This window comes from Aptenodytes forsteri, unplaced genomic scaffold (assembly GCF_000699145.1).
Source record: "Aptenodytes forsteri isolate BGI_AS27 unplaced genomic scaffold, ASM69914v1 Scaffold72, whole genome shotgun sequence".
Taxonomy (NCBI): domain Eukaryota; kingdom Metazoa; phylum Chordata; class Aves; order Sphenisciformes; family Spheniscidae; genus Aptenodytes; species Aptenodytes forsteri.
The window spans coordinates 4,375,815-4,390,597 of NW_008796193.1; the positions used below are offsets into that span (position 1 = coordinate 4,375,815).

At 35.4% G+C, this 14,783-nt stretch overlaps 1 protein-coding gene across 7 annotated transcripts in view; it reads left to right on the top strand.

Moving 5' to 3' along the window:
* The window catches only part of NLGN1 (neuroligin 1), a 332,370-nt gene that overhangs the window by 109,691 nt on the left and 207,896 nt on the right, over positions 1–14,783 (top strand). For all 7 annotated transcript variants that reach the window (XM_009288022.1, XM_009288023.1, XM_009288025.1 and 4 more), the window contains one exon: positions 8,565–8,717. In XM_009288022.1, the coding sequence (XP_009286297.1) occupies positions 8,565–8,717 (153 nt within the window). The remainder of the gene's footprint in view (positions 1–8,564; positions 8,718–14,783) is intronic.

The window sequence follows — 14,783 nt, forward strand, 5'->3', positions numbered from 1 at the left end:
GGGGGGAAGAAACACATTTACAACATTAATAAATCTCTGTAATTTATAGGACTGGGATTAATTTTCTCTGGCATACAAGTGACAGTTTTGTTCTCCTCTCTGTGCCAATGGAAGAATGCAGGCAGTAATTAGACTTTCACTGCTTCTGAGAGTCACAGAGAGACAGGGCAAATTTAAATTTTTATTATCGGTAGACACTGAAGGCTGCAGGGATGTCTGCTGGGTAGGTAGAAACCCTGTCTGCTGAGGCCCTGCATTTCACTGTCCCTCAGTGGAGGAGCGGTATCAGATGACCTGACCTCTAGCACTTGTTGCATATGCAGAACTGAAGAGTTCACAAACTTCAAGTCATATGTATTTGGGTATGAGTAGCAGGAAAGAAAGTGGCAAAGCAAAAAGCCACCTTAGCTGTCTAGATTTCTGCTAACCTGTCCATCAAACCCTTCACCTTTTGCAGTACGGTAGTTTTTATTCAATATAAATGTCTACAAATGAATAACTGTGGACAAAATAAAACAAATAACCAAAGTAAATGAATTATGAAGTCAGAATATTAGGAAGACTGGGCTATACACAGTGAAAAACAACTGTGTCATATAACCATAGAATCCATGCTACATAAACAATGTCCAGTGATTTCTAAAATGCCCAGGATGGTCTCTCTATTAAGAAATTCAGAGCTCCCATGTCCATTTCTTGTATTACACCTTTCCTGAAGAAAGATCTTTCATAGCACCTTCTTGGATCAAATGCCTGGAAAGTATTCTGTATTGTGTCACTCAAACGTCAGAGTTTGATTAGAAAATTTCATTTTAAACCAGTGTTCAATAATCCTACTCCCATCTGCTGCTACATGTCACTACCACAGTACTGCAGTCCAAACCTTGCCAGCACAAGCACTGGAATCAGTAATCAAACTTGGATCTCTGGTATGTGCTGCAACCAGTAGACCAGGCTTAATTAGATCATTTTTCATTTTTGTTTTCAAAAGACCCAAAGGCAGTAGTGCACATTACCAGCTAATGATCTGCAAATTTGCTGTTTAAAAAATGAAGGTGTTTTCAAATTCTATGAGTGTGAAATGTGTGAAAAGTCAGAAATTATATAAATGTCTTTTTTTTTTTCACCAGTCTGGATGCATTCTTGTTTCTGTGTAACCCTTTCACATCTACACTTGAAATTGCTTACCTGTTTTTCAATAAGTATTGAACTACTTGAGCAGGCACCAGAAACAAGAGTGGCAAAAGCACCTGCAACCAGTGAGCATTGGGGCTTTCCCTTTTTATAGCAGTAGTGGATTTGCCTATTTGCTGACATGCAGGTAAGCAATATCTAGTGTAGATGCAAGATTTAACTTTAAGTTGCTCAGCAGTTGAATAAACTGTACCTTCCCCAGTCTAGAAACAAGGCTTGGTTTAAAAAAGTAAAATATTTTAATCAATATCTTATCTCAGTCTTAATTTTGGTAAGGCAATAATTTAACCTGATTTAATTCAGCTATAGCAAAAACCAGGGACTCTTTATGCACCCTTAGTTCCCATATGCTAAAGTCCTTAGCATGACTTAAAATACAGCAACACAAATCATTAATCAGCCTATGTACTCAGGGATCAGAACTGGACTTCTAGGTAGTCGGTGCTGTATGAAATATCCATGAAGGATTGCTCACAAATGAATTCTTCTCATCCACCATTCTGTCATACACACCTTACCTAGCGCATCAGTCTGTCAATCTTAGATCCTTATTTAGTCCCCAACGCTATTTGAGCATCTCTCATTTTTTAATGTATTCAGTCTCACAGCATCCCTCTGCGATAGAGGAATGCTATTATTCCATTTTTAGAAATGAGGAATACAGACGCTAAGTTTGAGGAATGCAGACACCATGTCCATAGTAAAGCAGGGAACTGAGAGTATATGCCTCAAAAGCGGGGTCTGCACTGTAATTGCTAGATGTTTCTACTCTTCCTTTCTCCATTCTGTCTCTCCTGTGAAAAGGACAGATTAGGAACAGATGTTGCTGTTTGTTCATAGGCTGTAACTGTGATGATTCTGATCATTTAGTCTGATGCTCTGTCTTATATGGGCTATTGAACTGCATTGACTGAAAGAAGTTCTTGGTCCAGAGTATGTTTTAAATCAAACCAAACAAAAATCCACTCAAATTTTAAATTGCTAATGATGCAGAATGCATCTGCAAATCCCTTCTTATACTTAACAGACTGTAGCGTCATTGGCACAGAAGAGCACATTTCAGAATTGAGGATCTTCTCCAAAAAACCCTATCACTCCATTAGTATTAAAATAGACTAGGTTGCTAAGTTTAGTATTTCATCTGCCTTCAACTGTCATGGTAAGAAAGAGGGAGAGAAACAATCTTTTCGTCTGGCACTAGTTGTACATTTTTGGACTTCAGAGATCAGTAAACAGCAGAACACATTTGTCTACCTCGCAAAGCAACCACATGCTCCAGCCTTAATTATAGCCTCTAATGAGTTCCAGCCAGGCTGGAGTAGCACAGATCTTACCACTTTGGGTGAACTCGTTGACTGATACACATAGACGTATTCATGATTCCTGTTCATCCTGTCACCCATTCAGGTTAGTTCTGTGGTTCCAACTCCCAAGTACAGATTCCAATGTCACTTGCATATTAAAGTTTGCCGATTAGATTTTCCCTTTTCACTGAGAACCTCAGTTCAGATTATGTTGAATTTTTGCGGTGGTGTTATTAATACTTGAAAATGTGCATACTAAAAATTCTGACAGACCTTTAATTTAAGCACCTCTTTGGAGCTCCATGACACTCTTAGCACTGCCAAGCATTGCTCATACAGTGAAGAGTCTTTCAGCATTTGCATTTCTAACCATCCTCTTTTAATAATTTAAAATTACTACCTACCTGGCTATTGAGGTCCTACTCTAATGAGAATCTGCTCCAGATGCTGACCTGTAAAAGCATAGGCCTTTTTTAATGTTAGAATATACATTCATATAGTCCTCCATCAGGATCTCAAATCACTTTCAGGTAAAGGTAGTTAAGTGTTTGAGAGCGCACAAAGTGATCCATTGGTTTGACAGTTACAGAAACAAACAAAAAAGAAGATAATTCTATTTGTCTGAAACTTGAAGGGTGCTGTATTTTAAAATACGAAACATGTCTAAAACCTCACTGCCACTCCTAACAGAAGTTCAACAGTTACTTTAATAGTGTCAGGACACCTAATTTTCTATCACATGTTAAAAACGTGGCATTAATTGATGTTTACGTATTAGCACTGAGAAGGGCACTAGCTTATTAAAACAGCAGTGCATCTATGAGGCATCTGATAGATTTGAACTGAAAGGTCAAATACTGTTAAAAGGCTTTTAAAGGAGTAAGAGTTGCACTGATTGGTACCATGCCCTACTTAAATATTTTAGGACAAATGCTTATGAAAGAGCTACACATATATCCATATAATATTCTATGTAAGGAACACATAGGTTTTACAGTAACCAATCTAAAAGTTTTCCACTGTTCTTGTGCTGTTTCATGTTCAAAAACCAAGATTTACTCAATACTTTACATCAAAATGACACAACTTTTTTACAGCATTTAGAAAAACACTGCTTGTGACATCTGTGCTAAACTAATTATATTTTTGTGCTAAGTTGCCTCCAGGTAGGCTTTCTTCCTTTCCCATTTTGGTTGTTCCCTGCAAATTATACTTGTTAAGTCACGTGGCCAATTCACATCAGCTTCAAATGACTGAAGCTATAATTATGTTTTGTTATATATGACAATTGTGACTGGTATTCACAGTCAGACCCTGTTCCCTGTTGTGTGATGTTACAAACATAGAATAAAAGACAGCCCTATTCCTAAATTGCCTGTAATGTAATTAAGACCAGACATAAAAAGTAGATGCAACAAACATTAGAAAGGTACAGAAGAGAGGACATGATGGAAATTGTAATAAGAAAGTTCATGTATATGTCATATAAATAAGATCATTCTCTGCTATACAGTAAGACCTACTTAGATGTTTTATGAACTAGCAATTTAAAGCCAAAAAAATCACAGCACTCAAAACTTATCTTCTGTGTGAATAAAAACAGAAGAGTTGAATTTGAGAAGGATTTTGAACAGCACTATCCCTGCATATGTCTTTGAAAATACTCGTGTCTGCTTTTTAATTGAAGCAACTCTTAATAAAATGCAACAAAAGGTACAATATGCAACTAAATAAAATCAGTATGTAAATCTGCACTTCTTGGCAGACATGTCACATTTGCACCGCAGTTCTTCAGGCCTGTTCAGAATGAGCTACTTCCACGAATAAGTGTTAATCTGCATCCATGAATAAATATTAATCTCTGTGAGAAAGTGTAACTAGTTTACTGAGATCACTCCAGCACATGCGCAGAAAAGACTGATAGCAGCTTGTAGGAAAAAATGAAAGACTTATCAAATCATTTCGGGTCAGGTTTTGAAAGGTATCTGAGTGCCAAAATCTCAATTATTTTCTTTGTTGAGTTGGACACTTAACTCCAACAAGCACTTTTGAAAAGTGCATCTTTCTGCCACTTGTTTACCAATATACAGTTTCTCCTCACAGAGTATTACCTTAGTACTTGCTCCATTTTAATTTTAAAGGATGATGGTTTTCATGGGGGAACATTTACTCTCTTTCAGGTAGGAATAAATTCTTGATTATGATCTGATTTTTTGCTGTCTTCCTTTGATCTTATTATTCAATAACATCCAAGAGTTAATAATGTCTGTACTTAAATAGTACTCTCCCACCTGAATATATATCCCACCTTTCAAATATTCCTAGCTGTAGACTGCAATTGATATGAAACCACTGACTGTAAGACCAAAATGCAGTGATCTCTCTTCTTCACATGAAGAGCTCCATAGCTTCTATATAATCCATAGCCCAAAGTCCCACTAGCCTCAGCTGAATACTGCATAACCTCACAGATGTCTCCAGTACTAGATTACTGCCTGAAAAACACAGAGAAGCACAATTTTTCTTTTGTAGAAGGGATTTCTCTTATGACTGATGACTTCGGCAAAGCAGCATGAGGAAAATTCATACTGCACGTCATCTGCTCTGACATGGCACATAGGCAGAGCTGAAAATTAGTCTTTCTTCATCTGTCTGTAATCTTTACAAGAATATTAGTAGTAGGAAATAATGAAGGTATGGTATAGACAGAGTTTACTCAGAGAATCACTTCTTATATGTCAGATTTTACTCATGAATGTGTGTTTCTTTTCTCAGATAAAGGACACCTATTCTTTTCTAAATATCCCAATATTATTTTCCAGATAAACAGGCCAGTGCTACCAACATTTCATTACTGTTCACAGTTGGTGCTCTGTAATTCTATGTAATTTTAATTAAAGAAGAATTCTGAGACAGTCTCCCCCTGTGCTACCACCAAGCATACAATTAACTGTGTACAATTTCTGCTGGGAGCAGTCACACAGTGATTTCAGATTAATAATTTATTATTGCTTCCATATTTGTATCCAACAAAAAAGAAGCACAGACTATGAACAAACAATCTACTGAAAACAGTATATGAATTTGAAAAGACTTTTTCCTCTCTATATATTTTAAACCTCAGGAGCTCATAATTCTATCCTATGGACAATCTCCTTAGCTTTACACTCTGAGAATTGCATGTTGGAAAGCCCTTACTATATGCTTCAGTGAGGAAAGCAATACAAGCAATTTCATGCACAACTTTTCATCATCCTTTGGTCTTGAATAAATGATTGTTCTAGTACTTCCAATATTGAAGATCCAATTTTTGATCTTGACTGTTCTGGCATTTTCTTCAAATTAGAATCAATATCAAAATAATAATAGCAACTGGCTTTCTATATACAGACACGTCTGTGCTGATTTTTTCAGCAAATTCAAAAAGCAGGACTTTTAGTGTAACTGCCCTCACCTAGTTGCCTTTATAGTGCTTCAGAAACGATTCAAACAATTCTACAGAGAGCTTACTTGGAAGCGTCTTAACTAAGATTCCTTCAAATCAAAGTATTAAACAAAACATCTGAGATTTCTTCAAATGCTGAAGTGAGTAATCAGGGAAGTCACTTGAATACTGTCATAATGACAAAAAAAGTCTTCAAATCAGAATATGCAGTACAGTTCCTCATTGGGAAGTTTTCATATGTTCTCTTGCTATTGTCTGTCTTGATTTTTAGGGACTATTATGGAATACTATGACTTGGGCAGTGGGAAAGACTCAGACACCTAGTAAATGAGATCAAAATACAATTTAATCCAGATGTAAAAGTTTAAATTTACACCTTAGCTGATTTCTTTCCAGTCCAACAGAAAAAATCTTTTAAAAACGTATATTATCCCACCACTAACTGTTGCTTTGAATTCGTACTTAAGAACAACTTTCCTCACGAGGAGCAGTGGTGTTCAGATATTCAAAATTTTATTCGGAGTAGGTGCATCAATTTGCAAACAGGAATATTTGGGGGGGAGGGATACCCACATCAATGTCTTCATTAAAAAGAAACTCAAAATAATATGTCGATGTCTAATTTTGTTGTCTGAGAGAATGGCGGAGTTTTAATTAAGAAGAATTCTGAGACAGTCTCCCCCTGTGCTACCACCAAGCATACAATTAACTGTGTACAATTTCTGCTGGGAGCAGTCACACAGTGATTTCAGATTAATAATTTATTATTGCTTCCATATTTGTATCCAACAAAAAAGAAGCACAGACTATGAACAAACAATCTACTGAAATCAGTATATGAATTTGAAAAGACTTTTTCCTCTCTATATATTTTAAACCTCAGGAGCTCATAATTCTATCCTATGGACAATCTCCTTAGCTTTACACTCTGAGAATTGCATGTTGGAAAGCCCTTACTATATGCTTCAGTGAGGAAAGCAATACAAGCAATTTCATGCACAACTTTTCATCATCCTTTGGTCTTGAATAAATGATTGTTCTAGTACTTCCAATATTGAAGATCCAATTTTTGATCTTGACTGTTCTGGCATTTTCTTCAAATTAGAATCAATATCAAAATAATAATAGCAACTGGCTTTCTATATACAGACACGTCTGTGCTGATTTTTTCAGCAAATTCAAAAAGCAGGACTTTTAGTGTAACTGCCCTCACCTAGTTGCCTTTATAGTGCTTCAGAAACGATTCAAACAATTCTACAGAGAGCTTACTTGGAAGCGTCTTAACTAAGATTCCTTCAAATCAAAGTATTAAACAAAACATCTGAGATTTCTTCAAATGCTGAAGTGAGTAATCAGGGAAGTCACTTGAATACTGTCATAATGACAAAAAAAGTCTTCAAATCAGAATATGCAGTACAGTTCCTCATTGGGAAGTTTTCATATGTTCTCTTGCTATTGTCTGTCTTGATTTTTAGGGACTATTATGGAATACTATGACTTGGGCAGTGGGAAAGACTCAGACACCTAGTAAATGAGATCAAAATACAATTTAATCCAGATGTAAAAGTTTAAATTTACACCTTAGCTGATTTCTTTCCAGTCCAACAGAAAAAATCTTTTAAAAACGTATATTATCCCACCACTAACTGTTGCTTTGAATTCGTACTTAAGAACAACTTTCCTCACGAGGAGCAGTGGTGTTCAGATATTCAAAATTTTATTCGGAGTAGGTGCATCAATTTGCAAACAGGAATATTTGGGGGGGAGGGATACCCACATCAATGTCTTCATTAAAAAGAAACTCAAAATAATATGTCGATGTCTAATTTTGTTGTCTGAGAGAATGGCGGAGCTTCTAAGATTTAAAATTGTTACCTGCATTCGGTGTTACTTTTGAGAACCTTACTGCTTGTTTGAATGCAGGGTGGGGATTTATAAAGATTGTTCCAGGCATCTATTTTTTCAAATATAACATACAGTCCTTTTCACAATTTAGTAAAATAAGAAGTACCCATGCTCCTTAAACGTCAGGCTACCTAGGTTACAAATAATATCAATTTGAGGTCTAAGTGTTAAACAGCTTCCAAGTACTTTTTGAAAACTTGGACTTCAGACTTATCAGAAGACAGCTGTTTATACACCCTTTTTATAAATTATTGATCTTACCATACTGGAAGCAATCAACAATTTATGTATGAGCAGAAATCTTGTTTATCTTAATATGGTGAATTGCCTTTAGCTAAGTAAACAGGAAGATGGACTGAGCTTTCAGAAGTGTTCAGACTTTGCCTAAATGAGCTCACACAGATGTTAGTAGACATTTTATGTCAAATCCAGCAGGAACAGAATCAGACCACTGTCCCATTCCATTTGAGCAAACATGTTACCATTTCCAATTCCCTTCTGCTTTTCTGAGGCCAACAAGTGTTTCAAAAATATGAACTTTAGTTGCAAGCAAGCCACAAAGAAACACTTATGCCCACCTGCCCTTTTCCTTATGTAAAAGACGTTGCTTGAGAAACACTTCAAGAATAATAACCTCACTAAAAAAAAATAAAAATATTGTATGTATCTGTTTTGGTACTTTCTTGAGATAAAATGTGTCTTAATATTTTTTCCAGACATTCGGGACAGTGGGGGACCTAAGCCTGTGATGGTGTATATTCACGGAGGGTCCTACATGGAAGGCACTGGAAATTTATATGATGGCAGTGTTCTAGCAAGTTATGGGAATGTGATAGTCATCACAGTCAACTATCGCCTTGGGGTACTTGGTAAGAAGCTTTCAGCTTTCCATTAATCCCTGCTATCTGCAATGCAATTCATGTTATACATGAGAATGTATTTAAAAAAAAAAAAACAAAAACAAAACCCAAGCAACAGAACAACAACAAGTTTTTTGTTTTCTTTGTCAAATAAAAGGTTTGTATTCTTGGGATGAGATATTATGGCATTATAAGTACTATCTGGAAGAACCTGCTGTCATGCTTTTAGTGGTATGAAACAGGTGTTCCCATTGCTGAGCTATTCAAACAGAAGAGTTCTTTTTTTTTCTGTAAATAACAGTGATGTTTTGCTTCATAGACAGGTAAATTAGATTTTTTTAAAAATGTTAAGTCATAGACAATAGGATTTTCTGTTGGAAGAGAGTCTAAGTTTTGATTACAGTGATTTTTTCATACTTTGAAAAAGCTAAGGAGGTTATGAAAACATTATTTAATAAGAGCTGTACTTTCTACCTATTTGTTTTGCGCTTCACTGTGGTTTTGAAAAGTGTTGTTATAATTCAAATACCTCCAGTATTTCTTTTCTAGGCCAAATTAGAGAGCGAAGAGAGTTACTTTTGATTGTTTCAAGTACAGTGAATAGGATATGCTGAAGCTGTTGGTAGACTCGTGCGGTATCCCTCTGGTAGCTTGTATTTCTAAAAAATTATACTTTGCTATTTGTTCAGTGTAGTCACATTCATGATACAAGTTCGCCAGCTCTTGAGACAATATGATTGTTGTTTTTTTTCTTCTGCATATTCTACCAAAAAGTTGCATGCTAAGCCTCCTGAAAGCAGGAGTTCAATTCTGGGATATTATGGAGGTCAGTACAGTAACTTTAGAATACTTACATAGGTATAAGGGTATTCCCTGTAACATCTGAAGTGGTGTGATAAGCCAGGTGTCATTCATAGCAGTGAGTTGGTTCTGAAGACCAGTCAACTTTATTTTCAATTTGTGGGCATTAGCAACGTCTGTTACTCTGGTTTTCTTTTATGTGGTCATTTTATTTCATCATTGCTCTGTTTCTTTTGCTTTGAATTCAGTTAGCACGATCCGCAAATTCATTGGTTCTGGTTTGCTCATCTGGGTAATTTTCTTCCAGTTTCATTTTCATTAAAAATTTGACATCTGAATACACTTTAAGTTTGGGGGAGGGAATGGATTTTGACTTTAGGTTTTGAAACTTAGTCTACTATGGTTGTGTTTTACAAGGGACTGAATAATTTCCAGAAAGATCATAACTATTTTTTTCTGGATTTATCTCCTTAGTATCCAGTTGGAGGTTTCATTTGTGATGTACTTCTTTAAGCAAGGAAATTCTGATATTTTGTATGTTTTTCTCCCTCATCCTGTCTTCCAATTTATATAGTGATTTCAAGCCTTTGGGCACACACTAGTGCAGCAGTTAATAATCTGTAATCTGTGCCTCTAATCAACATTTTATTTTTACACCAGTGCTCTCATCTTTGATGTTTCAAACAACATTTTTCTATATTATATGCCTGTAGGGTATTCTGACCAGTAATACAGCATCCATTATCTGAAAGCACTGTTTATTTTTGTAAATTATTTAGTCTAATTCCTAAATCACTTGTAGTTGCAGTGTTTGAAAGGGCTAGTTGCTTGAAAGATGAAAATTAATTCACCTTCATTGATGGTAATGGCTTTTCCACTTGTAATTTAACACTGATCCCTGAGGTAACCCACTGCTAACATCTTACTGAGCTTAGGAGGATTTCATTTGTGTTCGTGCTTTTGTGGTTCTTTGGACTTTGTGGTCTTTACAGAGCCTCAAGGGGCAGAGAGCTAATTTTCTTTTAAGTGGGACCTATTACAGTAAAACCTCTAAAAGTCACAGTAAAATCCAGCGATTGGTATGAATACTTGAAATTACTTTCAAACTAACTAAAATAACCCTGTTTCAGGCTTGCAGGGTTTTCTTAGTAAAATAAATGCACCTGTTAACTATATGTAGCAGTCGTTCATGTATTTTGTATCTGGTACAATGCCAAGTATGGAGCAAGTGCATTTAAAAACCAAACAAAACCCCAGTGAGTTCCCTGGCCCAATTTTGTCTTTGAAACAAGTCTGAGAATGAAAGTCTGTTAGAATCTTTCCTTAGATAAAGATAAGGTGGAAAAGAGAACTCTGCCCTGGAAAATCAGGGACTACTGAATAAGAAGTCATTGGAAACAGACTATTTATAACTTCTTTAGATTCTCTTTAAATGCAAGTCTCGTGAGCAATCTTGTCTAGTGAGTCTAATTCCATTGTGATTGACTAGAAGGTATTGTCTTGTTTTGTTTTGATATTTTTCTCTTTCTAAATAGAATAACATACCATTTTTTCAGTGCTTTCAAATTAGATCTGTTTTTTTCAGTGTTAACCTAATTTTTCAAACTGATCGATCCTTATTTTGGTAATTATTTATTTTGTAGTGTTCCCATCACATTGGGGTTTTTTCCTTTTTTACTGCCTTGCGCTCCTCTTTATTTTGACATCATGGTAATACTACTGAAAATATTAAACAGAGGATATCTTTCAAACATTTTTCAAAGTGATATATGAAATTTAGACATAACCCTTTCAAAAATTGCTTCATGTCAGATTAAAAAAAGCTTTAGTCAGCTTCATAAAGATATTGTGATCAATTAGTGTCCTGTGTTACTTAAGCATTTTTGCATATATAATCTTCATGTTCCTGTTCTGCAACCTGGAGAGTTGTCTTTCCTCCTCAAAATAAGCCTCTTCACTTTAGTAAAAGTAAGCGTCACACACTCTTGCCATAGTGACTATTCAGTGAAAGTAACAGTGGAATAAGGAGGTTTATGTTAGTTAGATATCAAAGGAGTTTAAAAATGTAGCAGGATTATTTTCCTTACATTACTTAGACTGTGGGGTTTTCTTTTATAGTTTACAATTTAATATCCAGTAAAACTGGGAAAATGTTTGATCATTAGCGTCAGTGACAAGCACATCCATTATCTTTTTATGAAACCTTAAAGGTACTGTCAGGAGATGGCATTTTATTCCAGCTTTGCTGTACCACCAAAGGGTCTCTGATGAGCCTTTTTTCTATTATCCATTTCCTAACATGTTTGAGTAAAAATGATAGATGAACAGAAGATTATATATTATTGCCTAATTAAAAGTATATTACATTGAAAGTAAAGATGGGAAATTAATAGCAAAACACATCAAAATGTGCTGTCAAAAATCATTCATTCAAGTTTTCTGAATTGGAAGAACATGCAGAGAATGTTAATTCATAAATACTTTTAGGGACCCTTGGCAGCTTCATAACAAGTCTCCTTTAGATATATGTATTTTAAGTTGCTTATAAATGAAATTTTAACATTTTGGGATTACGCAGTAGGGAAAGTGTCCAGAAAGCCGTATCTGATCCCACCTTAGCCTTGGGCATCACTGTTTCTTGGTATGAAGCACTCCAAATGAATGTGATGCTAGGTAAATAGAAGAAGTGAAGACAGAAAGCGTACTGCAGTTATCTATTCCCTCTGGTGGTGTACGTCACAAGGTCTGATTTACACACACTTAGAATTCTAAAAATGTATTAGACAATTCTTATTTAATATAGTAGGTAACCTCAGGTCAGCCCAGTTTGCAGGAGGCCCAAGCACAGCTCATCTAGATTTACAGTGTCCTAATTTCAGAGGTCCATTAATAGAATTAGCATTCAGATCTCAAACCTGCTGTAATTAATGACATTTTAGTGGCTTTTTTGTGAGCTAGTACCAGCCATAGGGAGTCATGTTTGCAGTGAAGCAGAGAAAGGAAGATTGCCACACTTGAATCTGTACCATCAAAATTACAAAATGGACTTGTGGAAAACAATAGGTTATTGACTAGATATGTTTAAAGGGTCAACTGCAGTGCACAGCAGGCAAGATATTTATGAAATGGGAACCCTGAATATATAGTGCACTTTTAAAATGAACCATTTCTTTTCTGTTTGTCCTTTTTCTAGCACAGCAAATTGACATTATCCATCTGCTTGGATAGATGGATACACACCCGCTTCTCTATTTTTTAGGGCACAAAGACATCATTTTGTTTGCCATTGAATAGGCTTCTAACTTGGTACAGGTACATTTTAAATAACAGGTTTATTCTAACGTTTGTCACTAGACTTCTTTTTTGGTAAACAGAAAAATAACAAATAACAAACTTTGAAACTATTCGTTTTGGCATAAGAGCAGTTTGTGTCATTTCTGTCAAGAGAAATCACTTTTTGGTAAGATAAATTCCCTTGATCAATATTTAATCATATAATAAAAGTATTCCAGTTTTTCCAAATAGCAGATTTATCTTTGAGAGCATAATAAACTTCAACTTGGTAATATTTGCAAAATAGGAAAGAAAAAGTGTTCACTGAGGAAAAATTATAGACATCTTACTTCCTCAGAAAAAAAAAATCAAAATCTTTGACCCTATTATCCTACAGGAAGTTATTTGTAATTTTTATGATCTAGCTATTTGTAGCTACCTTCACTTTCCTCTAAGTAATATCTGACCAAATTACTTTTACACCATCACTGATTCCTGTGCAAAACCTGTAATCTACACTATTACAAATGTTTCAGGTATACAAAATAACTTGTATTATACACTATACGCCGTCCTAAGCCTTTGGTTGTCTTGTGATGGGAGACCTGTCAGGAAGCCAGATTTGGCCTCATCCTTAGAAGCAAACAGAATTTAGGCTGCTCTGCATTTGCCAGGATGCCAGAGTTCCCAGGAAAGGATCTGTCTGACTGCAAGCCAAAAGGTGGGGATAAATTAGGATTTTTATGCAATCTGTATCTCACTGCAGAGCGTTCCAACACTGAAATAATCCCCCGAGTTTCCAACATTCTGATTTTCAACCAAGGCAGAAAGATGTTAAGAAATAACGCTACAGCTCAGCATCTAGGTTAGATCTGTGCTCAGTCTTGGTGGGCCGGGCACTCTTCACTCCTGAGTTTTACGGTGCTGTAATTCATGCCCAGAAAAAAGGCAAATGAAGATTCTTTTGACACTTCTGATAGAAGTAGCAGGACAAGTAGATAGCGCACTTCTGAATTCCCAATTCACTGCATTGAATTACGTGTATTAAAATAGTTCCAAGTTTTCTGAAGCTTAAGTGAAGCACTTATGTATATTGTGGGACTTTGGAAGCAATAGATAACTTGACAGGGATTTCCATCGAAAATGTTGCTCTCATTTTTCACCCATTTCAAATGCATAAAATTGCTCAAGTTTTATGTTTTTTCATGTGCAAATTAGTTTACATATATAGGTACTACCTCAAATACTGTTCTGGTACTTCTTTGATGTAATACCTCATGATTTTTTTTTAATCAATTGAACAAGATCTGTATTTTAAGGTTGTAACAGTACTTTTTAATGGTTCAAAAGAGTAATGCGAACAATAGATCTAGTGGACCAAAACTCTCTTGGCAGCAGTACTGGCAAGACAGGGTCCTAAATTTTTTCTTCTGTTTAATGGGTGATCCACGTGTAAATGCCTGCCTTAGCCAACATAGAAAACTCTACAGGAAAATGTAGCAATTTGTGTTACTTTCCAGTGGAGAATGGAGACTGCATTGTTTGATATACTGATTTCTTACATCCCACGATGTACTGGCAAATAAATATTATTTTGGTGAAAACTGAATTTGAATACATTATTACATGAAAAACTGCTAGATGATGGCCTATGAAAGGCCAGAAGAAATTATGTATACTGGATAACATCCCTAATTAAGCAAAGTATGAAAATTGCCTTCAAACAAATATAAATTATAGATACCAACATATTTGTAGAAGGATTTTGAGTATCTCTTGTGTTGTATATGTTGCAAGCTAAATATATTTTTGAAGAAAGAAAGATTACTTATATATCTTAATTAAGTCTTTGAAATATCTTCTCCATGTTTATCGTTGCTCAAAATGAGAAGCAAGACAGAAATAAAACTTACTGACCTTCAAACAAATATAAATTATAGATACCAACATATTTGTAGAAGGATTTTGAGTATCTCTTGTGTTGTATATGTTGCAAGCTAA